Genomic DNA, 24,109 nt, shown 5'->3' with positions numbered 1-24,109 from the left:
TAAACTCTCCCCAGTCAAAGTGATGTTTGGAAGTGCAGGGATGGCCATCACCAAGGCAGCATTTTTCAAGATTTGATTTTCTATCTATATGGCTGTGCTTACAGATAAGAGAGTCAAATGAATTATCATCTCTCAAGCAAATAATTGAAAGCTTTGAGTGGGCTCAGGAAGCACTTGAAAACTGTTAGCTATAAATCCATGCCCCTGCAGTCCACCCATAGATACAACTTGCCTGAAGAAATGGTTCAGGAATGCATCTGGACCTGGTCTCACAGACCTGCCACACAATCACATCCCATTCTTTCCTTACTGCTGGAGGCACAGTCATTATATCACTGCAAAGTGATTGTAAAATTATATTGATCTGATTTGATGTCATGTTGAGTTTAATTTACATTGAAAAATTTGACCCTATATGTGCAATTTAAGTAAATAATTCCAGATAGCACAAATGTTAGACTCTGGTTTCTGATATTTTCTAACTAGAGTTAATTGACTGCCAACTAATTCAAGGTCAATAAGAGTATTGTAAAGGCTAAGCTAGACATTCCACAAAATATGTGTTTATCTCTGACATGTTCAGGCTAGTGTTTACTGTTGCAATCATTAATTTGAACTAATTGGCAGTTGGCAATCAATCAGTTAGAAAACGCAGGACTACCAGCTCTTGTTTAGGCAGAATAAAACTCTCAGAAAGTATATTCCAATTTAAATAGCTATTTTTGTAGTATGTCCATCACAGAGGGAGAGAAGGACTGCAAAATGTTCCATTTCCAAATATTAATTTATTTTCTGACTATCTCCCCCTCTTTGTAAGAAGGCTCAAGTTAATGTTCTCTCTGTACCCTGACTCTCTCCCTTGGCTGCCTCCCAAATTCATCACTCGTGGTAGCATTGCCTGGCTAAAGTTTTCCTCATATGTGAATCACAAAGCATGTCTCCAAATACTGTAGGCTTTAAATCCACAGTGGCAATTGATCTGTGTATGATGTGTCTCGGTAACAAGGGAACGACATGGGTGAATGAAAGAGAAACTAAATGATTAGAATCCAGGGCAGAAGATGTCTACAAGCTGGCCTTGCAGGAAATCTTCCCTAACACACATTCCTGGCTAGAAAGGGAATAGTTATAATCAGTCTGAATCATGGCAGAATGGTGAGCAGGCAGAAACCCCAGAAATATACAGCAATGAACTTCTAACCCAAAGGTGCCCACCAGCTGGGTCATACTGGGGTCTGTATTTACACACACATATAAATATCCTAATGCTTTATTTTGTTCTTCACCAGGCTAAACCAGAGGTCTGATAACTGCTTTCCAGCACAAACATAATGCTTGTGAAGACTTCTGTACCTTGTTTTGCACAACAGCTTCCACAGCACTGCAGTTTGTGTTGAAGGGAGTCACAGCATCTGAGAGTTGCCTGCTTACATCCTTTGATGCTGGGAGTTTTTACTGCAGTTGGCCCCAGTCCTCCCTTGTACTCTAGCCTGCTTAACCTTGATGTACACAAGGAATTCTCCCTTATCAGGCCATAAGGGTGCCAATTTCAGCAAGACCCAAAGTGTTTACATTACAGTCTGTCTTATACACACTAATACCTAAAAATTAGGTGACTGAGTCCAGGAGAAGAATTCCTTGTTTTTCAGACTTGCCCAATTTTAGATTAGCCACCTTTTCAGTTTTGCAATTCCTAGTACCATTACTGTTGCCTCCAGGCACCTGAATTTATAACACAGCCTTACTCTGTTTTATGGCAAGGGGGAGGACTGACCAGTCTGACTGAGTCTGAGCATTGCATCTTGTTTACTCTTTTCCTCCTGCATTCCCAAATCCTGGACTTGTTCCACAGCTGTGAGATCAGCACCTTTCTTGGCCCTGGCGTTTTGGATGGAAACTTGACACTTGTGGTTGCTGCTGCCTACAAATAGTCACTGTGATACTCCTCTCCTTCATTTGGAAACACCCCCAAGTGCCAGAGGGGGCTGCTACCTCCCCCCTGTGAGAAAAACTCTTCTCCATTCTCCTCTGTTCCTCTGTTAAGAACTTGGGATAACTCGGGACAGTAATGGAGCTTTCAGCAGAGCTGAGCACACAGCATATCCACAACTGCACCCAGAGGCAACAGTAAAAGGTGTGCACTTCAGATCAATCTGCTTACATGCTGAGTTTGTCTCCAACTATAACCCTTAACATTTCACATTTACAGCACAATTTACCTTCACTGTGCTTTGAAAACAGCCAGTATTTCCAAAGTAAAAGCTCAGTAGGCAAGGCCATGGACTGATCTAGCAGAGCTGCAATAGCCATCCCACTGCTGCTGGGAAAACTGTTTCTGTGCTGGGGTGTGCCAGCCTCCCTCTCACACTGCTGGCAGCTGACACTGCTGCCCAGGCACCCTCCTGGCACGACCAAAACACAAATTAAATGTCTTCTTTCTAGTTTGTCTTGCAGGCTGCCTTGAAGACTGTTTGTTTATCTTTTATAAACAGTGTACTTCCCCTTCCTTCTCATGGGGTTTGCTTCCTGATTTCCTTCTTGCAGCTTGAACTTCTAGAGGGTTTACAGACTGGTCTATATTTAGCTTTTGCATCCCCATGTATTCAGCAGAAGGACACATGCCACCTGTTCTGCAGCCAGGAGCTATTTTAAGCTCTTCTTAAAATAGCTTAAAATGGGTGAGGGTATTTAGCACTTTATGCTCAAAGTTCATATTCACACACATTTGTCTAAAACAAAGCTTTACATATATTTACCCCAGACAACACATGCTGATCAAACCTGATTTTTTATCTTTATATAACACTAGATTGGTCTGCAGTGACACCTCAAAGCAGCAAACATTAAACTCTGGAATTGCCCCTGCTCCTGTAGCTCCGATCACCCTCCAGAAAAATGCAAGTACTTTCTTGCAGTTTAGGTAGGCACTGCCCCAGGTGTTACTTTAGAAAGCAGAGATAAAACCAGCTGTATCAACTACCCACCGCATTTTAATACCTTTATGATTTATGTGCAATTTTCTGGTACAAAACTGAACAAAAGTTTAGAGGTTTTGTGGCAGTTTTCCATATAGGCTCAGAACCAGACTTGGAGGCTTTCTGAAACCTCATGGCTCACCTCTCATGTGGGACCTGAATCTTGACCACTGACTGTTGTAGCAGACCACGCATGGCCCCCAGTCTCAATTCAACACAAGTGCTACCAAACTAATCTTAAATTTCTCCGATCACTCTTAAGAGAAGAATTTCTTACTTTCACCAACAGCCTTGGATACATCCCTGTTTTCCTCAGATGTCACATGGCGCCCAGACTTTCCCAGGGCTGTTCCTAGAAAACACAGGCTGATGGTCCCAAAGGGAAGTACTTACATCAAAGCCCTTGTGCCATGCCACCAAGCAGTGGCAGCAAGGAATCTGTTCATCAGACTTACCTGAGCAAAGAGAAGAGCTGAGCAGAGGAAAAAAGTCGGGCAGAAAGCTCAGAAAAGGGCACTCCAGCAACAGGACCCTGATTCTGTAATCCTGCCACTGAGGGAAGAGGGACGGGAGAACCAAGTGAGGAGGGAAGGACAGAATGACACAGGAGGAGCAAACAGTGCAGGGACCGAGTGTGCACTGTGCAGGGACCGTCTCTGATAGGCGCAGGGGACGCTGCCTGCTGGCTGGCAGCATGAGCCAGCTATGTTGGCTATTCCCTGCTCTGACAGAGATACCAGGAGAGATTAGAGACCTGGGCCCTCAGAAAGACAAAATAAAGGAAGGATACTTACACAGCTGCTACCCGTCAAATTTAAGTCTTAATCCCTTAATGACTTGAGGCGTTGTGCTGTGTGAAATTTGTCTGTATTGATTATGGACTGGTCGAACTTGGTTGAATTTTTCTGTGTCTACCACAAAGACTGGGATGGATTTCCATAATGTGAACTCCCAGCTGTGACTTCCCTTGGCAGCCTGCGATTTGGGCAGGATTTGTTAAAAGCAGACTGATTCTTAATCATAGACTCACTGGCTGGAAGAGACCACGGACGTCTTTAGTTCAAGCTCTTGCTTGAAGGAAGCTCAACTGACCAGGTCTGTCTAGGCTTTAAGTTAGTCTTTAAAAACCACTGTGGATGGAGACTGCATGACCTCCCTGGGAAGCCCATTATATGACTTGACTGTCATGGCACTGAAAAAGTTTCTTTTTCTACACAGCCTTAACTTCCCTTGCTCCAGCTTGTGCCTATTGACTCTTGTCTTCCCGCCTTACACTCCTATAAAGACCCTGTCTTCATCTTCTTGATAATCTCCTCCAAAGCTGTCCCTTTTCCAGCCTCTCAAAGCTGAACATCCAATCTCTCCTCACTGAACAAGGGCTCCATTGCCAGCCACCATAGTGCTTTTTTGTTGAATTGACCAACTTTTCCATTAAGGCAGCAGTGCTAAAAGAGGTGAGTGGTGTAGCTGCCTCCCTGATCCCAGCAGCTCCCAAACAAGCATTGCAGCCAAGATAACCTGCCTGACCTACTTTCTGCATGAGACCATGCTGGCTCACGTTGGCCCAAAGTTGTTGATACAAACAAGCAGAGCACTCCCCAGGGAGCTCAGCTCAGCTGCTTATGCAGCAACCAGCATTTCCCACTTCTGTGACCCACAAGCCACTCAAGCACCATCTTGGGATGCCATATCACCTAAGCACCATCTACTACCCACTCCCTAGAAGATGTAGGTCAGTTCAATGCACAGATATGCAAACAATAGAGAAATGATAGGCTGGTGCTGGAAGTGGTAGCCAGGGCTATGAGAAGAGAAATGGGACTTAGTCTCCAGTGAAAAACAAAGAGGCTCAGAACAAAAGGTGGCAAAATACATGTAAACTATAATGGTTTGGAGTAAGCCTTCAAACTGACCCATGGCAACAAAAGAATCAGAAATGCTTTGTGCCTGATTTATGAGGGATGTCAGACAAAGCAGTACTGGCCAGCTCAGTATCAAGAAACACCAGCTCAGAAATAGTCCATATGTCAGCAGCATTTCAGACCTTTACTGGAGATGACTAAAAGTCTCCCTATATTTGTGGAGATGGTGGGGCAAAAAGTTCACAATTGAGGTGGTTTCTCATTAGTCTTATTTCTCTACTTGAAAAAGGCAGCTCCTATAATCTGGGAATGCAAGGGCATTGTGGCTTCAGTTCTTTCAATTTTCTTCAGACACTTGTGGTGGCTTGGTAGCATTCCTAAGGAAGTCAGTGTTTTAGGGATAATGAAAAGGAGTGAGCTTGCAAAGTCGGGAGCTTCTGTAGAAAATCTTCAGGAGAGGGCTGGAAACTGGCTGGATGTGTTTTGAGATAAGATAAAACTCTGGGGGTGTTTGTGACAGGACAGTGTGAGAGATCAGAATACCAATGAAGATAAGAGAGTTTATATGGGCTCTTTGTGCTCCTCCTGATTTGACTGAAGAATTGTCCTGTTCCAGTCCCTGTTAATTTTTCTTTTGAAATTAAATCAGCTCTGAGTTCAAAATGCACAACTGAGCTACCAAGGAGCTAAGTAACAGCTGAGCTGCAGAAACTTACTCTGGCATATTCTCACTCCTTGGCAAACACAAGGCAAGACAGGTTCAGCTTTGCTCTCTTTCACTGGGGCTAAAGCTATTACGTGTCAGCTGGCTTTTGCAACTGCCTGACAGCAGCCATGGGAACCCTTATCACAGCTGGAATGACATGATGGGATTCACTGGGCACTGGGAACTTGGTCATGTCCCTGAGACATAAGAGTGCACTGATAACAGGAATAGTTGGGGTTATCATTATAAAAATCACCTACAAGTAGTACAAAGCTACACATTCTGAGTTGTTCCTAAATATACCAGTAAATAAACCGGTCTGTGGTAAAGTCAGGAAATAGAAAGGCACAGATAAAATCAGTATTACTAATTTTGTGGGGAGTATATGGGTGTAGCTTCAGAAGATTAAAAGGGCTCTGCTGGATTTTGGGCTATGAATTGAAATAACCATTTTAGGAATAGAAAGGGAAATGCAGAGAAATTTAAAGGAGTGTGTTGAAACTGCCATGCAGGCAATTTACATGCTGAGGACAGCCAACTGACTGGCACTTGGACTCTGCATGCTGGCATGGCTACGTCTGGCCAGCTCAGGAAAGAGTGGACTGAAAATGCTTTCTGTGAAGTCTGCACAGTTTCTGAAGTTTCAGCTTTTGCAATGGTTTAAGGATTTCACATTCCTTTTTTGGGGAAGAGAAAGCAATCATCCCCAATACACGAGAAAGAGGATAAATGTACCTTCCCCACATTAAAGCTAGAGGACTCCTTGAGAATTTTCAGGAACAAAACTGTGTTTATTTTACAGGTGTGTTCAGCTATGAGCTGGATTGCTTATCAATAACCCTACACTCTCTTTGCACAGTGGCATTTCCATGGATGTCATAGGAAATATCACAAACAAACTGTCTTTTTCTGGATTAAACATAATCAGTGCAAATCTGTTGAAGGATAGACTTCCAAGGGGAGGAAAAATATTTCTACCTTTATTTGTCATTTGCTCTACATAATATTAAATGTGTTCAACCTTACCAAATGGAATGACAAGTTCATCATTAAGTCAATGCTATTGAAGCTTTTGGGTTTCCTTCCTATCTTCTACTGACATACCTTTCCCTTTCTTTGCCTAGGCCATTTCCCACAGCTGCAACATTCAGCTCTCCCCTGCTGATGCTCCCTGCTCTCCTCACTCCCTCCAGAGCTAATGTTCCTTTTGGGAATTTTGTATGTTTTCTGTGTCCCAAGGGATAGTTTAGGTGAAAGACCAATGGTTCATGCTTAGAGTCTCTCAAAGGCTCAAAGGCTTTAAAAATGCCAACTCTGAAGGCAATACTATGTTGGTTAAAACCAATTGAAAAAGTTTTGAGGGTTTTTTTTTTCAGGACAAGCAATGGCATGCCTTAGCTCTTCTTCCACCTAAACAAACACTGAGTTTCTGCAAAAGCCCTAATATCCGCTGGCAGTCATACAGACTGGTTTGTCCTTGCAGGCCAGTCTTTTCACAGAAGGCAGAGGCTGCAGAGATTTTCCTGCCTTCTGCACTGGCAAGGAAAGAGCTACCTACACCCCTCTGCAATGTGCAGCTGCTCTGCTCCATGAGACCCTGCTTGCCACCAGCAGCATAAAATTTTGAGACTAGCATTCCCAGTCCTGTCACACACAGGGATGCAGACTTCAGTGGACTGCCATGGTCTGCTACTTTAATGCCAGATCTGTATCAGTGAGAGTATCATTTTTTTATTCTTGTGCCGAACTTCTCTAAGAATCTGAATGAGTTTTTCGTGGCTTTCCTCCTGAACAGTTTCTGGTTTATTTTTTGACAGATACAGGTTTTTAGAATTAGAGTGTGCAGGGACAGAACCACTTGCTAATACCACTATTTCAGTCAATTTTATTATAAACATCATTGGAAGGCAAAACACATTCTGGGCTGCATCTAATGCAGCATGGCCAGGAAGTCAAGAAAGGTGATTCTCCTCCTCCATTCTGCCCTTGTGCGACCCCACCTGCTCATCTCAACACAAAAATGGTGTGGACCTGTTGGAGCAAGTCCAGAGCAGAGCCACAAAAATGTGGGAGGATCTCTCCAGTGAAAAGATACTAAAAGAGTTGTGGTTATTCAGCTTGGAGGAGGGAAGATCTGGGGAAACCTTATAGCAACCTCCCAGTACTTAAAGGGAGCTTATAAAAATGAGAAAGAGTGGCTTTTTACATGGACAGATAGTGACAGGACAAAGGACAATTGCTTCACACTGAGAGATGGTAGATTTAGATACGAGGAAGAAATTATGTTTACTGCGAGGTTGGTGAGGCACTGGAACAGGATGCCCAGAGAAATTGTAAATGTCCTATTCCTGGAAGTGTTCAAGGCCAGTCTGGATGGGGTTTTCAGAAACCTAGTCTAGTGGAAGGTGTCCCTGCCTGTGGCAGGGAGGTTGGAAAAAGATGGTCCCTTCTGACCTGAACCATTTCTATGATTCTGTGATTCTGTGAAACAACATTGATCTGTTCTGTTTAAATATGACCATAATATACTTATGTAATTACAATATAATATAATATAATATAATATAATATAATATAATATAATATAATATAATATAATATAATATAATATAATATAATATAATATAATATAATATATTCACAACATTATAATATACAGTAACAAGCATGTAAAATATATAATGGAAGTATAGTTTTGATGAAGAATTTAGAAATATCTATAAACATAGAACATATAATTCGAATTTGGAAAGAGCCCTCATAACAGGTCTCGAGACACAGAAGCACAGTGACATGTGAAGAGTGGTTTAGAAGTCAGAATGCTGCTGAATCTGGCAGTGTTTTTCTGCCATTGGCACCTACAACTAAACCAGTGCTGGGAGAGACCTATGATTTTCCAATGAAAAGTTTGTCAAGACCAATCTCCACTGGGTTAATTTACTTTGATAGAAACACTGTAAACACCAGGACCAACAGGAAATTTTCCATGGTGGTCTCTTGGGAATAATTTCTCTCCTGTTCTCTGCTGTGTTAATGTGAAAAAAGAGGAGGGGAAGGGGAGCAATATATTTGCATTCCACACTGTATCAATTTTCTACAGATTTCCTAGCTCCACATCAATCTCAAAGGGTTGGAAGGTTGTGATTTGCCTTCTAATAAGATTTTATCGCCTGAAGGGTTTGTCATATACCTAATGTTTGCCACGATTTTGGTTTTTTTTTTTTCAGAGCTCAAAGATCCTGACTACCAATGGCACTTAATAATGCAGCCAAATTAGCTGACACAGAAAACCCCAATAGGCAATAGACTTAACTATTTTAGGCAAATAATTTAATTCATAATCTACATCACTAAGAATATAATTTCTGCATTGTAGGAAGGAAACCACTCCAAGACTCTGGAGGGAATCCCCATGGTCTGCTACTGAACAGTTTTTGATTTATTCTTGGAAAGATTCAAGTCTTTTGAAACTTTAAGAGCTAGCAAAATCAATTATCAGGGTTTCAATTTTCTCCGGGCAATTTCCACCACTTCAGCTTGCCCAAGAGACAGACTCTACATAAATACATTATGCTATGTGCCACTTGGAGAATTTGGCAGAGTCAAGAAGAGCTCCACATGAAAAATCACACAAAAGGTAAAGAAAACCCTCAGGTGAGGCATACAGTCACACCTGAATGCATATCAGCAGTTTGAAAATAACTCTTCTCCAATATATAAAGGTAATATATTGGGAAGGGAAAGAGCAGTATTAGCTGTTTCTAGTTATTCTGGTACTGAAGTGAAGTTACTGCTGATTTACACCATTAGAAGTAAACACAAATCTAGTATGAGACTTCAAAAAGGTACTGAATCCTGAAACAATCTATTTTTGTAATGTAATTTCATTTAGAAATTATACTCCTCTATCTTGAAATGATCTTCTATCAACACATGTGGGAACAGATTTGGGCCAAGTCAACCATCAACCCCAGATATTTTTTGCACCTGTCAGGGGAAATCTCATTGATCACATCAATTCAGATGTGATCATGCTGTAAATCACATATCAAATGTAATCAGGAAGTCTTTTAAATGCCAGTGGTATGTTGGTCAAGGGTATGTTATAGAGAAGAAATTATCTATTCTGACATGATAATGTAGACCAAATTACTTTGTAAAAGGTACTTGTCTTTGTCTTTTCCTCCCTTTTCTAAATTCTTCCATTTGCTAGTAATGTTCACTTGCATCAGTTTCATTATCAGTATGTATAATTTATTTTAGATTGCTGCTAGAACTGGCTTATAAAATTAGAAATGGAAAAGACTCATTAAAGGCTCAGTCCTGCAGCTGCTTCGTATGTGGAGTTGTCATTGATTTCCCAAGCAGCCCCTGCTTGTGAGCAGCAGAGAGAATAAAGCAAATTAGAAATTGAAGGCTTGAATCTCTCAGCTGTATGGGCTGTACATAGGCAGAGAAGCACCTCATAATTGGAGCCAAGCATCTTTCTCTGGAAAGGTCCAAATTCTGCTGATAATCATAAGGAAGCTGAGGAGGGCAGAGGGCTGAACAACACTGAGGTTATGACTAACCTGTCTAGGAATACTGGAGGAAAGATTAGGGGCTGACACAATGAAAATGGCACAGATTGAGATAAATTACATTTGGGAATCAGGGGAACATTTGTGGTGAAAGATAATGATCTGTAGAAAGAAGTGGGAAAATAAGAGACAGTGATGTTGAAATAAGTCCTAATGAGGATCTTATTTTATAGGATAATGACAGGGTGGACAATGAACTCTAAGTTCATAAGGGATGATACTGTGATCATCAGAACTGGCAGCACTACTCTGTGATGTCTAAAACTGCTGCTGATGTAAACACCAGTGACCTATTTTAAGGCATGCATGGAAAGAGAATCATCACTACATGGAAAACACAAAAGGATGCAATAGGTATGTTGGCACTGGCAGATCAGAACTGTGAAACAGTGTCAACTGGATTTTTTATAAGGGTTTTCTAGCTATGCAGAAGCACCTTATTAAACATAGCATTTGTGGGACCAAATTAATAAAGAAGAAAAGAGAAACCAAGAGATGAAAAGATGAATAAAGAAAAGATCAGGTGAGAGTGAGCTTCATATTTTACTAAGCTGAAAGACAAATACAAGAGGTGGCACTAATGTCCCCAACTTTTTGAATATAGTAAATCTTCATTCTGTGTACATAAAAAGCCTAGGCAAGTCATGTGTATTGAGAAAGGCAATTTGGTCTCTAATTTAGATTCCAGACTTGAATAAGAGTATACAGACAGTTGCAGGCATAATATTTAGCCTTAGGTGTGCTCAGATGTGTCTCCAAAACTCTATTACTATGAATTTAAAGTTTTTTTTCCTCTAATAGCATTCTAAAGGAGAGGATGGGTCAGATCTCAATGTTTTTCAATAGCCTCAGAGCAGTTATGTAATTTGAGACTCTCAAACTATTTCGAGTATGGGGAATTGCTGAACTAAGGGAAGAAAATTAGTTATTTAGCCCCCCACTTTGAATCAGAGAGAACAATTCTAGTTCACTTGAAAACCCATCATCAGGCAAACTATAATATTGTCTGTGTTTCTATAGCATGGCAAGATACATCACTAGTTACTGTTTGCTTCTGTGGCTTCCAGTGTTTTCCAGTTGTGTAGTTGCTTGCATGCAAGACTGTAATATAACCTATTAAGTAACTTCAACATCAAGCAGCAGTGAACTGCAAAAAGCACATTGTACTCATTATTTGAAAGGGTAAACTGAGACATAAAGTGTTACATGTTAATGCACAATAAGTAAGGACTTGCCCAAGGTCATGCAGATAGGAACAAGACGTGCTTAGATTCTTTTGTACTTTAATTGTGGCATGCTAGCTTAATACAGGAGGACCAGAGTTGCATACTTAGAGTGAAAGGGAACTCCACCTCACAAAAATGTTCTGTGTCTGTGTGCTTTAGATGCTTTCACTTTCTGCAAAGAGTTTACATGGATTGACCCATGCGACCTGTCCAGTCAGCTTGAGCAAAGATGGTCTAAAACCCACACTGCTTTTAACAAAGGAGAGCCAAGTTAAGTAAATATAGGACTGAAGAGCCTAAAAGTTAACCAATCTAATCTATTTCTGTACAAAGGAACTGTAGTTCATATGACCAAGTAAATGTGTAATTCTGATTTTCATTAAATTTAGAAAGCATCTGTGAGATCTCTGTGAAATTTCAGAGGTTGTGACTATGACAACCCACACAGGAGAATGTAAATAAAATCACAGGACTGTAATATCATTATTCTAATGACTAGTAAATATTACCTTTCCTCAGTTTGTTTATTCCCCTGCATCATCTGGTCTCTCAGTCTCTCATCTGTCTCCTCTGTCTTGTAAGACAGATAGTGGGTAAGTCACCCAGAGCCACCATTCTGTTACATGACTGTGCTTTCCTGGTGCTGCAGGCTCCTACTGTCTGCTTTGTTGCTCCAGGCTTCTCAGTGTTGGCTTCTGTGCCATAATCTTTTCTCTCTAGGAGATCAGATGGCAGAGCAGGAATACATGAGTGTGGACTGTTTTAGCAATCACAAGATAAAACAAACAAACAAAAAAACCAGTCTTTAGTCATATCATTTTTCACTTACTTGCCAGTCATGAAGAGGAAAAGCTTTTGGAGGGCCCACCAGTCAGTAAGGCCCCCAGAAACCTCCTACCTGCCAGCCAACAGCAAGTAAAGAGAAAATACAGTTCTTTTAAGTGTGATTTTCTCTGTATTCTCTTTCCTTTTATGTCACCAACTAACATTTGACTAGCTGGGTCCTTGTGAAGCTGTATCAATTTCAAAGTTCTGTTCCATGTCCCAGTTCCTTCATAGGCTGTCAGGCATCAAGGATACCCACAGGTCATCAAACTTCCACAAAACCTTCACCAACAAAGTGGAAGAAGAAAGTCATGCTGCATTTCAGCATGATCACTCATCTCAGGCAACAAACACTGAGGACTCATGAATGCGGTAACTCTTAGCACAAGCAGGTGTAAGCTGGCAACTTGCCTTTCTGAAGGAAAGTACAAAATCTCTTTGATAACAATGGATGCTTTGCTGACAGTGTGAATTGGTTTGGATGTTAAATATTATCTACAACTATGTCTTTGCTATTTTAGCAGAACAACCAGAAAACAAAAGTGTCTATACCCCGAAGATGTGACATACATGAAAGTGATTCATGAATGTACTTGAGCTTCCTTAAAAAGCAACATGCAATTTCCTCACAAAGAAAGAGGTTGACCAAAGCCACTGACAAGCACTTTGGAACTGCTCATTTTTGTGATGGAGAGAAAAAAATTAGGAAAATGTTAGTCAATCACATTTCCATCTACTTTCCATCTCAGTAGTTAAAGGCCACCTGCTACTAGGGTGATACAAACCCCACAAAACTAAGAAAGAAGACATTTTCAAGTTATTTCACTTTAGGCTGAGGAAAAAGGGTAATCAGAAGGTCACAGTAGTTTTTTATCAGAATGATTTTCACAGTAATAAACCCCAAAAAGTTAATGTCAGAGCAGAATATGGACCAGAATGTACTTTAATCCATTCTTGACCCAAACACCTCTTGAGGATTATACTCAAATATGTGACACTCTATTTGAATTAAATTAATGAGAACATCAGATATACTCTCAGTCATCATAGTGATAATTCTGATGCAATCAATCTGAAATTACCACTATTACACAAGGTGTTGGAATTAGAGAGGATGGTTCATGTCTGCATCTGCAATGCTGTGCTCATACAACACTTCACCTTGATCCAGCAGTGTCTCCAGCAAAATCACTCCAGACTCTCAAGAAGGACATTAAAGACCCAAGACTAATTTACACTACTATGGTATAATCTGACCAAGCAACATATGGTCCTCCTAAAATGAATAATGTGTTTTGAGCACTTTTCAGCCCACTGAATCTGCTGGGGTGACTTTGGGGGAGCTGAAGTGACTGCATCAGAATATACTATGTCATTTCGGCATAAAGCAGTGCCTGCATTCCAAAAGGGATTCCAAGGCTATGGCTGTACTGGATAAACCATCAGTCATTCCTTGATTTTTCACTGACCAAGCAGCTACCTAGGTCAGAACCCAAAGATCAATGATCTGTATTTTGGTTATAAAGTGTATCTGGAAAAAAACACAGGTGAATAATAAAGTTAAGTCCTGTTTATCTTTACTGTTCAAGACCACTGTCTTTTGAAAGCTAATCATAAAAACCCAAAAACTCAAAACCAAAATCAACCACAGACAAATAAAAAAACTCACAAAAAAAAAAAAAAAAAAACCAAAACAAAAAAGCCCCACAAAACAAAAGAGGGAGACTAGAATGTACCTCCTGAACTTTGCCTTATCTTCAATCACAGTTATGAGAATGCCATTCAGGGCAAAGCTGTTATGTACAGTAAGAGCTGGAGAGACCTGAAAGACAGGCAAGGAAGTAGTCTCCTTTCCTTCCTTAGGCCAAAATACTGAGAGTTCAGCTTTGGAGTTTAGAAGTGCTCTGCTTCACTGATTCCTGTGGAGCAGAAATCCTTGCCCTTTAAACAACAGACCTCGGTAACAGAGCTTGGGAGAAAACAACTCAGTCCTCTAATAAAGGATTTCATTGCTTGCAATATTTACATGTAAAACAAGCCAAGTCAAAAAGACCTCTGGACGAAGAGGTTTGGGCTAAAGGAATCAGTCTAATAGAGTCACTGTGTGTATCAATCTAATTTTTGTGAAGGCATTGTGGAATTGCCAAGAAGAAATTCTTGCATTAGGTAAAGGCTTTACTCTATAAGCATCCATCACTATTCATTCTGACTACATTCATTCAGTTAAAATGTATACGATAAATCAAATTAAAAGGCTGCTCTTTTAAATACTGTAATCAATAAGAAAGGCAGAGCTTCAGCTACACCTAGCTACAAGCTCCCAGTACTGCAGCCTCTCCACGGCACTCTGACAGCAAAGCTTTATCTGTCGTGGTAAATGACTACTGCTCCTCTTCAATACAGAAACTGTGAATTTCAATTAAGCATTTCCAAGTAAGTATCAACAATTTAAACAGCTGCTTGTAAAAATCTGTGTCATTATCTGTGCATTGGCATCTTTCATGTAAAGTGCTTAATTAAAATGTCAGGCAAGGTCTCAAAATGCAACAGCTCAGAGAAGAGACCAAGAAGTGAGGCGATGGGATGGCGGGCTGCCCTGCAGCAGGTCCCTCTCTGCGGAGCCAGGGGCGGACCAAGATGCCTGTCAGAGCTGCTCTCCTCCTTATAGGGCAAAGTCACAAGGTGACTTGTGACAGACCAGCTGTCACCCTCCCCTGCCATCCCAGGGCACAGCTGCAGTAACGCACCGCACTGACGGTGCATCCCAAAGCAAACACGCTGCTGCCCCAAATACTTCCAGTGGTTACATTTGCCCTGATTAAACCTGAGTGAGGACATGAGGAAGCATAACGCCTGTGGTGCTGTGGGACTTGAAAAAAAAACCAAGCTGAGAGAGTGTATTACAAGGGATTTAAGAAGAGACAAGGTGGTTTTAGAAGCAGCACTGAGCACAAGCTTCAAGACCATGTTTTGGCAACAATGGTTTCCAGTGTGACAATTGATGGGAATGGGACAGCTCCCTGCTTGCAGTCCAGGAGCAGGGACATGCATCCTGTATCCACCCTCAAGAGCAGAGAAGCTGGTGCCCAAAACTGCAGGCTTCCTTGGCTCCATCCAGCAGCAGCTTTGCTCACATTCACCTAAGAAAATTCAGTAATGGTCCATGAAGAAGGTTAACACCTCAACACCTCATGTTTTCTCAAATTCTCCACTTTCTGGCATACAATGTTGTGCCCTATCAGATATGATGAGCAAAACCAACGTGTCCCAACCACTCCACTGACAGGCACCCGTTCATAGCATGTGGTTAAGGGTTTACTGGCCTTCACACCTTTTCCCCTAAAACTTTCTCTGCAATAGTCTCTATTTTTTTCTGCCTGCTACTTGGAAAGACTCTGTCTTCATCCCCATACCTGTATTTGAACCTTGCCCTTCATCTCCTTGTTGGATCACACAGTAGCCTTAGTGAAGCCTGCCAATAAGCAACCCAAAATATAAGTATATAACCCTTACAACCCTATAAGGAACCTAAATTATAACTATTTAGTTTCCGCACAAAGCAGATGAATGCAGAAACTTGGTGTCTTTCCCATCATTGGGAAATCTCAGGAATTAATTTCTGCCTTCAAACACATACTCTACTTCATATAAAGTTGATGGAGGGCATATAACTGTATGAGGTTTGTAGACAGAGATAATATCACTTATTTGACAAAATAATGTAACTTGAAGTAAATAGAAAAGGTTTTGAGTATCAAGCCTTTAAATACGTATCTGGGTAGAGAGAGAGAGGGGGTAAAATCCGAAATACTCTGTGTTACTTGTGTTTGAATAGCAGCAGATAAGACATCTTATATACTTTCAGAAATGTCCCCCTCTCCTGCACAGCGCACTAGTGCTAGCAAAGCAGTCTGAAGCAGAAAACTCACAGGGCAATTCTTAGGAAGATCTTGGTCAAAACTGCCCTCAGCACCTTATTGTAAAGATCATCTGCTGAATAATGAACTTTTGAATTTAGGAAGTGCTGTCTACTTACACAGTACATAACTGTGCCACAGTTCAGCCACATAACTTCAATACAATAACTTAAGCCACAGTTTTAGGAACTTGACAATTCTGAAAGTTTATTTTATTTTATTGCTTATAAAATAGGCAATGTGTTACCAAATGAACAATCCAATAGAGAGAGATAACAAAAATGGTCCAGTGAAAAAGAGAAGGTGTAAAAAGTGGTTAGCATTTCACAAAGCCTGATAAGCTGGAAAATGTTTTGCTTGGTTTTAATATAATAATATTAAATTAATAAGTCTTTAATATGTCTTTCAAAATCTGTTTCAAGCCTGTGATCAAATTGTCCCTATGTACTTTTTTAAGAGGGGGAAAGGCACAGCAGATGGAGAGGGACTGAACCAACTCTATTAAAAACCTGGTGTTGCAAATTTTTTCTAAAATGAGGCAAAGAGGATAACAGAGAACCTACCATAACAGCAGCTCATCTGTTCAGTCATTTGATATATCTCTTTATTGTTGCAGTTACTGAGACTCAGCTTTATCTTGCGCGTGAGCACAATAGTGACACCATATTGAAATGTGTAAATATATTTTCATAAACTATGTAAGACACCTCCTCTCTACTGACAAAATGATGCACTTAGAATACATGAAATCCTGAGAAAATACTGCTGCCTTGGGTTCCAAATTCCTCTGATTCCTCATCTGAGTTTTATTGCACATGCACAGTTATCTGACATATATCTGCCAGACTATTTTAAAAATACTTTGTTTTATCATTTAAACAGCTCCTGTCAATGTTACCTAGTCCTTGTTCACACTGCTATCCCTATGAGTGATGATACAGAAATAGATCAGGTTAAGGTCAGTGTGTGTAACCCAGATCTGTAACAATGGCATTTCTTAATCCTGTCTGCAGTAAACCTGAAGAATTTTTGAAGAAATTAAGGCTTCAAAAAGGACAGCTGTAGGGTAAGGGACAAGAACTTCTTTTTCTGACTTCATTTCCCTCCCCTCAAGGCTTGTGACCCACGATTTTGCTGGGGTTTCTGATGCAAGGGTGCATTGTCCCCTTGGGTACCAGCTCACACGTTAAACCCTGGCGTGCTGCACAGCCGGGAGGAGGCAGAGGGCAGGATGAAGAGGGCACGAACGAGGTAGGAATAGGATGACTCCTATAGCCAGATGTTGATGCAGAAGTCACCTATGAACTACTTCTGTGGGGCTCCACAGACACAAGCCTTTGGCTGACCACCAGCGATCCACAGGGTTTGCATCCAACTGAGTGTGGAAAACATCTCCCTGGGGGAAAAGTAAGAAAAAAAAAAAAAGAAAAAAAAAAGAAAAAAAAAAAAAAAAAAGAGCGTGACTAAAAAATGAAACAAATGAAAGGAACTCCACAAATCCAGATGTTGGAATTTTCCAATCCCCCTAGCAAGACAAGATAAGCAGGGGATAATCCTTGTTTATATAACTTTTTTTTACTTTTTTTTTTTACTTTTTTTTTTTTCTTCAGTAAAACCTGAGACCAACAGGCATGTTTCCACCAGGTTTATGTGCTTATTTTCTACATCCGCGCCGAGAAGCTCCGGGCGGGCCCGCGTCCCCCTCGGGCCGGGCGCTGGGCAGGGTCGGCGGGCGCGGCTCTCCCTGCACGGCTCCGCAGGGGTCCCTCGGGCGGGCAGTGACGAGCACTCGCCCGGCCGTGGTGGCTGCGAGCCGTGCCCCTCCTGCGGCCCGGCCCGGCTCGCTGCGGGCCCGCAGCCCCGCACAGCCCGCGGCGAGCACAGCCCGCAGCCCCGCACAGCCCGCAGCCCCGCACAGCCCGCGGCGAGCACAGCCCTCCCGGCTGGGGGCGGCTCCGGGCCCCGCAGCGGGCCGGCGGCACAGCGCGCGGCCGCCGCCGGGGGGCGCGCTGGCGCCGCGGCCGCCCCGCGCAGGTGCTGAGGGGCCGGGCCGGGCCGGGCCGGGCCGGGGCTCCCGCATCCCCCGGCTCCGGCCCTCGGTGAGCCGGCCCCTCTACGGCCTCCCTGAATTCTTGACTCCCGGGGAACAAGGACGAGGGCGGCGTGAATCGGTGCCTGATTTCCCACCGAGCGCGCGTTGCGTGGCGGGCCGGCTTAGGGCTGATCTCCCTTCCAAATAAAGCAGCGCGTCTATTTATGGCCGTGGCTTAAAGAGGAGCAGATCTCATGTACCATGTTGGAAGTTCTTGAAAAACAGCCAAAGTACAGAGGTCAAGTTTCCTGTACTGACAGCAACTTAGCGGGATGCGAGACAGCAGTGTCCTTCGTGAGGAGCTGGAGAACTGGGTCACTGTGCATCCTTCACTAATCGCTGGGTTCCAGTAATAAATCACTTCAGTCTATTTCGAAGAGCGTGGAGGACAGAGAGAATCTACTTGAAAGCCTGTTACTGCCTCAGCCATGGGAGCCAGTGGGAGCACTGCCGAGGGGTTCATGTTGGAAAGATGAGGGTCAGGCCCCCAATATTGCTCAGTGGATGATAGAATGAATAAAAAAATCCACACTCGGGCTATCCACTGGGATCTGACTCTTCATTAGAAATTAAGGGACAAGGCAGACAATATCATTGTTTGGCAAATTTCCCCAGGGTCTACTTTTAAGAAATCATAAAACCCCTTGGTGACGCCTTGCCCAAAGCCAGTGCTTTCAGTAGCTGCTGTTCCTCAGAGGCAGCAGCTCTCAGTTTTACACGGAGTTGTACGCAAATAGACTCTACCAGTGTGCCCATGGAACTGCCTACTCTTGGAAAAGCTTGCATGGAAGGATTTAATGTTGACAGACTTAAGTAGTGATGTCTCAACTGTGAAGAATCTGTTGTTTAACCAACTTTATGAAGCAAAAGTGCCTATCATTAAAGTGAGAGTATTCCCTTTGGTTTTAGAAGATCATCGAGGCTTTAAACATCTATGCAATTTGGTACGCACATAATTTGATAGCCTGTTTTACAAGAAGTTGATTAGAATCAGAAAAATCACCCTCCCTAACTCCCGCAGAAGAGAGCAATGAAACGTGTGCAGATCAAACAGTCTTAAAATGGAAAGAGGATTTATATAGTGGCAAATTGGGCAATGGCTCTTAAAACTACAGCTGTATTCTTCTAAACACTCTTTTATATTATTGGTGAGTTGGCAAGTTATCATTTACTGTCATTTGATGTAAAACTTACCGTCACAAAACATTAGCAATCACTGGCTGAAACCAGAAGGCTGCTTTTTTAAAATTCTTGGTATTGAGTTTTCTAGGAATGGACTGTCACTGCCTGCAGAGTGCGTTTTGTCATCTCAGTTTTTCCCAGAAGCATACACTTCCTTTTTTTTTACCTTTGCTATTACTTAAATTTTTTTTTTTTTTTTTTTTTTTTTTTTTTTTACATTCATAAAACATGTTAACTGCTTCATGTCTGTAAGGCAAAGAAGGACAAATATCACTTTTCTCACCAGCTGGGGCAATCTTAGAAATAGTAATCAGTTTAATTTCCCAGCTTGATTCAAAACACTGCTATTTACACTCCCATTGTGTGGTGATATCCTCCTGTTTACGTGACCAGGTTTAAAATTTAACTACATCCACCATGCTGTTTTTCTTCCTAATTCAGAAGACATGGATTAAAAAGGAAGCAAAAAGAAAGCTCAGTGGTACTGCTCCTCTATCAAACTTGGGAAGCATGGCTAAACAGGATTACATGTATTATTAGGGTCCTGATCCCACAGCCCTCAGCAAACTAATAAGTTGTGCAGGAGCTTTGCCAAAGGCTGAGTGAGGGCAGGAGGCAGCAACAGTTGGCACTAAGTGTCAGCTGCCTTAAAATAATGGACATTTTTCTGTGAAATATTTAAGTAGACCTGTATGGATTTGTGTCAGTGGCTTCAGTCAGCAGCAGTTTCTGGGAGAGAGGGGTCAGAGATGTCCCACTGTGGAATACTTCAATGATATATTCCCCTTTTCCTAGGTCACTGGAAATGAAATGAAACTGGTTCCAGCGTCACGCAGATCTGGATTGATGCAGCAATCTCCTGTGTTATCCTGTGAGCTGAGAGAGAGGCAGAGGGTGACACCCACCACCCTCCCTTCCCACACTTTTTACATAGCTCTTCCAGGTGAGAAAACAAATATACAAAAGAACAAAGTCTACTATATAAATGAAAGCAGATTTATAAAATTACAAGTTTAATAGATAAATATAATAAATACTTTATGCATCATAACTCTGGACAACTACATTTAAAGCAAGTATGTTGGCAAGTCACAAAAAAAGTTGCTCCCTTGGCAACTTTATTTTTCAGAAAACCACACGGACAGGCATATTACAATGTAACGCATGAGGCTTTATGCTGTAAGTATGTTCAAATCCCGCTCACCTACCGAGTTCACCATGACATATATATGGGTGTAGTGTACTTTCTATCTTGGAATGTCTTTTTGCACACCAACACAGTTGTACAGATAGATGTTATGTTCTACTTACCAGGGACAGTGGGGAAGAGTTTTGAAGAAAAATACTGGTAAATGACTTCTAGAAAAACTAAAGCATTTCTTAACTTTTTATTGACATTGGCAAATTAAAATAGAATAAATTAACAATATTTTCTCAAAAAAATGTTTTGTACAAAAATACTGTCAAAATTTCCTGAAAAGCTTTCAACACAGTAGTATCTTTTCATGTACTGAATAAACTATATTAGCACAGTGTCAAAACGCTGAAGACAGAAACAAAATTAAAAAAAAAAAAAAAATCTGTGAAATGTTTGCCACTAGTCAACATTCCATCCACACCATATTATTGTCTGTACATATGGGGGAGGGGGAATGGGTAGCAGACTTTTTAAGTAACAGTATTACTTTTCCTGATCTGGAAAGGTTTGGCCCACATCTGTTAAGCTTCCAGTTTAGCGTATTCAGAAAAAAAAAATAGTCTGCACTGCAATGCATAGTTAAAAATTAAGCAAGATGGCAGCTTTTGTGCAGTAGTATCTGCCCTTCAAAGTTCATGCAACCAACTAATGCAATTTTTTTCCCTGTTCACTCAGAATTTGAATGCAGTTCAAGTCATTGGAAATCATAGTTTACAAAATCCACAAGATTAAGCAATTTGCCAAGATTAATATCTAACAGTCCGGCACTGTGGGAATTACGGGCACGTTACTGCAAGGAAATTAAGAGAGGGAGGTCGGGAGGGGGGCAACCAACATAAAAAGGCAGAGTTTGCTAGATATTATTACTACAGGAGGGGAGGTGAGTGACAAAGCTACAAAAAGAAAAAAAAAAAAAAAGTGGCAGCGATTTAAAAAAAAAAAATTATACAAGCGCATAGTTGACTCTGCTTTCCAGATTCTCACCTTTTCAAGCCCTGAAAAGTGAGACACCGTGTCTAGGGGAATGTTTTCATTCGCACCGATAAAAGTCCTTTGTTTGTTTTAAATGAATCAGCAGCTCACCCTGCTGGGCTGCTGTTTGCAAACGAAGTCTGTCATGAAGTCAAACTCGTTCTGTCCCAACCACAGCTCGGGAAGCTCCTTGATGCGATCCAGCCCCATTTCGATGACTAAGGACATGAGGACCTCCTCGTCGATGAAGTCCGTGTCTATGACATTGGGCGGCAGCATTGCCGCGGGGACGTGGGGGACGGCGGGCGGCAAGCCGCTGCCGCCGCCGCCGCCGTGCTTGGGGTTGCAGTCCCTGAAATGCTGCTGGCTGCCGCCGTTCAGCTGGTGGCTACCGGGATGCAAGTCCGGCATGTAGTGGCTGTGGGGGTAGGGGTGGTGGCTGAAGTACTGGTTGTTCAGCTTCTGGAGCTGCATGCTGGCGCTCAGCTGCCCTCCCGGGCTGGCGACGGGGGGGGCCATGAACTGGGAGCCGCTGAAGCGGGCGGGGGGCGGCATGCTGCCCGCAGGGTGCCCTCCGCTCACGCTGCCCGGCCCCATGGCGTGCCTCACCCCGCTGCTCGCGTTCATACTCCCAGCTCCGTAATGTATATGGTCGCCCATCAGGGCGCTGAAGGCGTGCTGCTGCGGCGGCTGCTGCTGCTGGTGGTGGTGATGGGGGGTGGGAAACTGCCCCATGCCCATCCGATGCGCAGGGTGGTGGTGGAGCCCGCCGGATCCGTCGGGGAATCGCCCGTGGTTCATGGCCATCATGTGGTCTGCCATGGCTCACCTGGAAAGTTAACGTGTGAATACATTAGGAAAATACACCCTCCTCGGACATCCAGCCGCCTTCTCCCGGACCAGCTGCATCTCCCTGGCCCTGGCAGAAATTACTTCGCTGCTCCTGCAGTCGTCTCTCCTTCCTGGTGGAGGGAGTTAAAAAAAAAAAAAAATCTTCCAAAAATCTACAGTGGTTCCACCACGGAGTACAAAAGGAAAAATAAAAGGGGAGCCCGCGGAACAAAAATCCCAGTCCCCTCCGCTAATCCGGCGGGCAGCACGCCTTCCTACTCCAAGTCGCGCATACCTATCGGCGGGGAGCGTCGCATTCGGCCACCGCCGCCGCCGCCTCCCCGCACGCTCCGGAGCCGCCCAAGCCCCCCGGCTTTGCCCGCGAAGGCAGCGGATTCCCACGGCACTCTCGCTAACTTGCGGGGAACAAGCAAAGAATTGGCAAGTCCCACCTAGCCGCTGTCAGCAACTTTTCGAATTAAGTCCCAATTATTTTGGTGAAAATACGGTAATGCACAGATAAGGACACGAAGCCAAGCAGAGGAGAAACACCTTTCCTCGCGTGTTTATACAGTCACGTTTTTCCTGTTGCACACAAAAGGGACACCCGGCACCAGCCACGAGAACCGCCGCACTCACCTCCCGGCTTCTTTCTTCTTCTCCTTCAAAGGTGGCGGTGGAATCAGTCAGCGAGAGTCACCCAGCATAGAGAGGGCTTCTCCGGCTCCCTCTCCCCGGCGCTGACGTGACCGGCGCCGCGATCGCTGCCGCAGCCCCGGAGCTGGTTCTCGCCCCTCCGCGAGGCGCATCGGCACTTGCCAACAATGAGCTGTGTTCCTTACACGGCTTTGGCCGCGGCTAATATAGGATTTCAGAAGGGAGGAGCAAAACCCTTACAGGCAACCAGAAGTAAAACCTGGAGCAAACGGGGCGGGGGGGGGGGGGGGGGGGGGGGGGAGCGGGGGGAGGGAAAAAGGAGGGGGAGAAAAAGGAAAAAAAAAAATCCCCAAACACCCAACACGCAGCGCGCGGGCAGCGGGGCACACGCGTGTTCGGAGACACGCGGGAAGGAGCCGGCGGATCGGGAAGGCACCGCGCACCCCGCGCTCAGCGCCTCTCCCGGGAACAAAGCGGGGCTCCGCGGCGGGGCAGGAGCGGCACCCCGCGCACCCCGCGCACCCCGCGGCCGCTCTCCCGCCGCCCACGGCCCCGGCCAGCCCCGCGCCCGGGCATCGCCGCTGCCCCTTGCGCTCCGTCCGGCCGTGTCGCTGCGGCGCGGCGGCCACGGACACGCGTGGGGCTGAGCGCTCCCGGCAGCGCTGCCCGGGCAGGGCGAGGTCCGTCCCTCCGGCGCCGCCGCGGTGCAGGTGCCCGGATCCGCCGGCGTGAGGCCCCAGAACCCGCGTGGGCTTCCTTGAGGCCGGCCCCTCTCCCGGAGGCGAGATCCGATATCCACCTTTTTCCACAAACACGGGCGCCGTATGCGAGAGGTGTACGTGGGGATACCGGCACGCTTCCCACTTCCCACGTCCTTCCATCTCCTGTTTTTTCCCCGTTGCCACCCGGGCTGTGCAGGGCGAATGCCCACCCACTCTTGCCCTTGCCCAGTGTGGTGGGGTTTATTATAGTTATTTACGATTGTTTTCATTGGAACGGCAAAGAAAAACAGAATATGCGGTCTGCAGGTGGGCACACGCTTTGCACGGGCAGTCGCCCTGGCTGGCACGTCCCCTGTCGCTCCCC

General features: G+C 43.8%; 2 protein-coding genes and 1 long non-coding RNA gene across 4 annotated transcripts in view; 1 reads left to right on the top strand and 2 right to left on the bottom strand.

Moving 5' to 3' along the window:
* The window catches only part of TXLNB (taxilin beta), a 32,894-nt gene extending 29,208 nt beyond the window's left edge, over positions 1–3,686 (bottom strand). Inside the window, exon 1 of the mRNA XM_079299212.1 lies at positions 3,431–3,686. Within this exon, the coding sequence (XP_079155338.1) occupies positions 3,431–3,671 (241 nt within the window). The 5' untranslated portion in view covers positions 3,672–3,686. The remainder of the gene's footprint in view (positions 1–3,430) is intronic.
* Positions 1,981–11,991, top strand: LOC306798876. 2 transcript variants are annotated; one of them, XR_013773494.1, is made up of 3 exons: positions 1,981–2,134; positions 10,297–10,477; positions 11,509–11,991. It is a non-coding gene; the product is annotated as an uncharacterized lncRNA (long non-coding RNA). The 2 variants fall into 2 exon arrangements; XR_013773495.1 differs by lacking the exon at positions 1,981–2,134 and adding an exon at positions 8,924–9,180.
* Positions 11,992–20,347: 8,356 nt separating this feature from the next.
* CITED2 (Cbp/p300 interacting transactivator with Glu/Asp rich carboxy-terminal domain 2) lies at positions 20,348–23,392 on the bottom strand. The gene is made up of 2 exons (XM_079299229.1): positions 23,006–23,392; positions 20,348–22,364 (listed from the first exon to the last, which is right to left on the bottom strand). The coding sequence occupies exon 2, from the start codon at positions 22,355–22,357 to the stop codon at positions 21,635–21,637; it is 723 nt and encodes a 240-aa protein (XP_079155355.1). The 5' UTR covers positions 22,358–22,364; positions 23,006–23,392; the 3' UTR covers positions 20,348–21,634.
* Between the last annotated feature and the right edge of the window lie 717 nt (positions 23,393–24,109).

The sequence above is a fragment of the Erithacus rubecula genome (genome assembly GCF_903797595.1).
Source record: "Erithacus rubecula genome assembly, chromosome: 2".
NCBI classification, from domain to species: Eukaryota; Metazoa; Chordata; class Aves; order Passeriformes; family Muscicapidae; genus Erithacus; species Erithacus rubecula.
This window is presented reverse-complemented; position numbering and strand designations above follow the sequence as displayed.

Excerpts from the sequence above, each read along its gene's own strand:
- CITED2 (XM_079299229.1), bottom strand. The coding sequence starts at position 22,357 with ATGGCAGACCACATGATGGCCATGAACCACGGGCGATTCCCCGACGGA.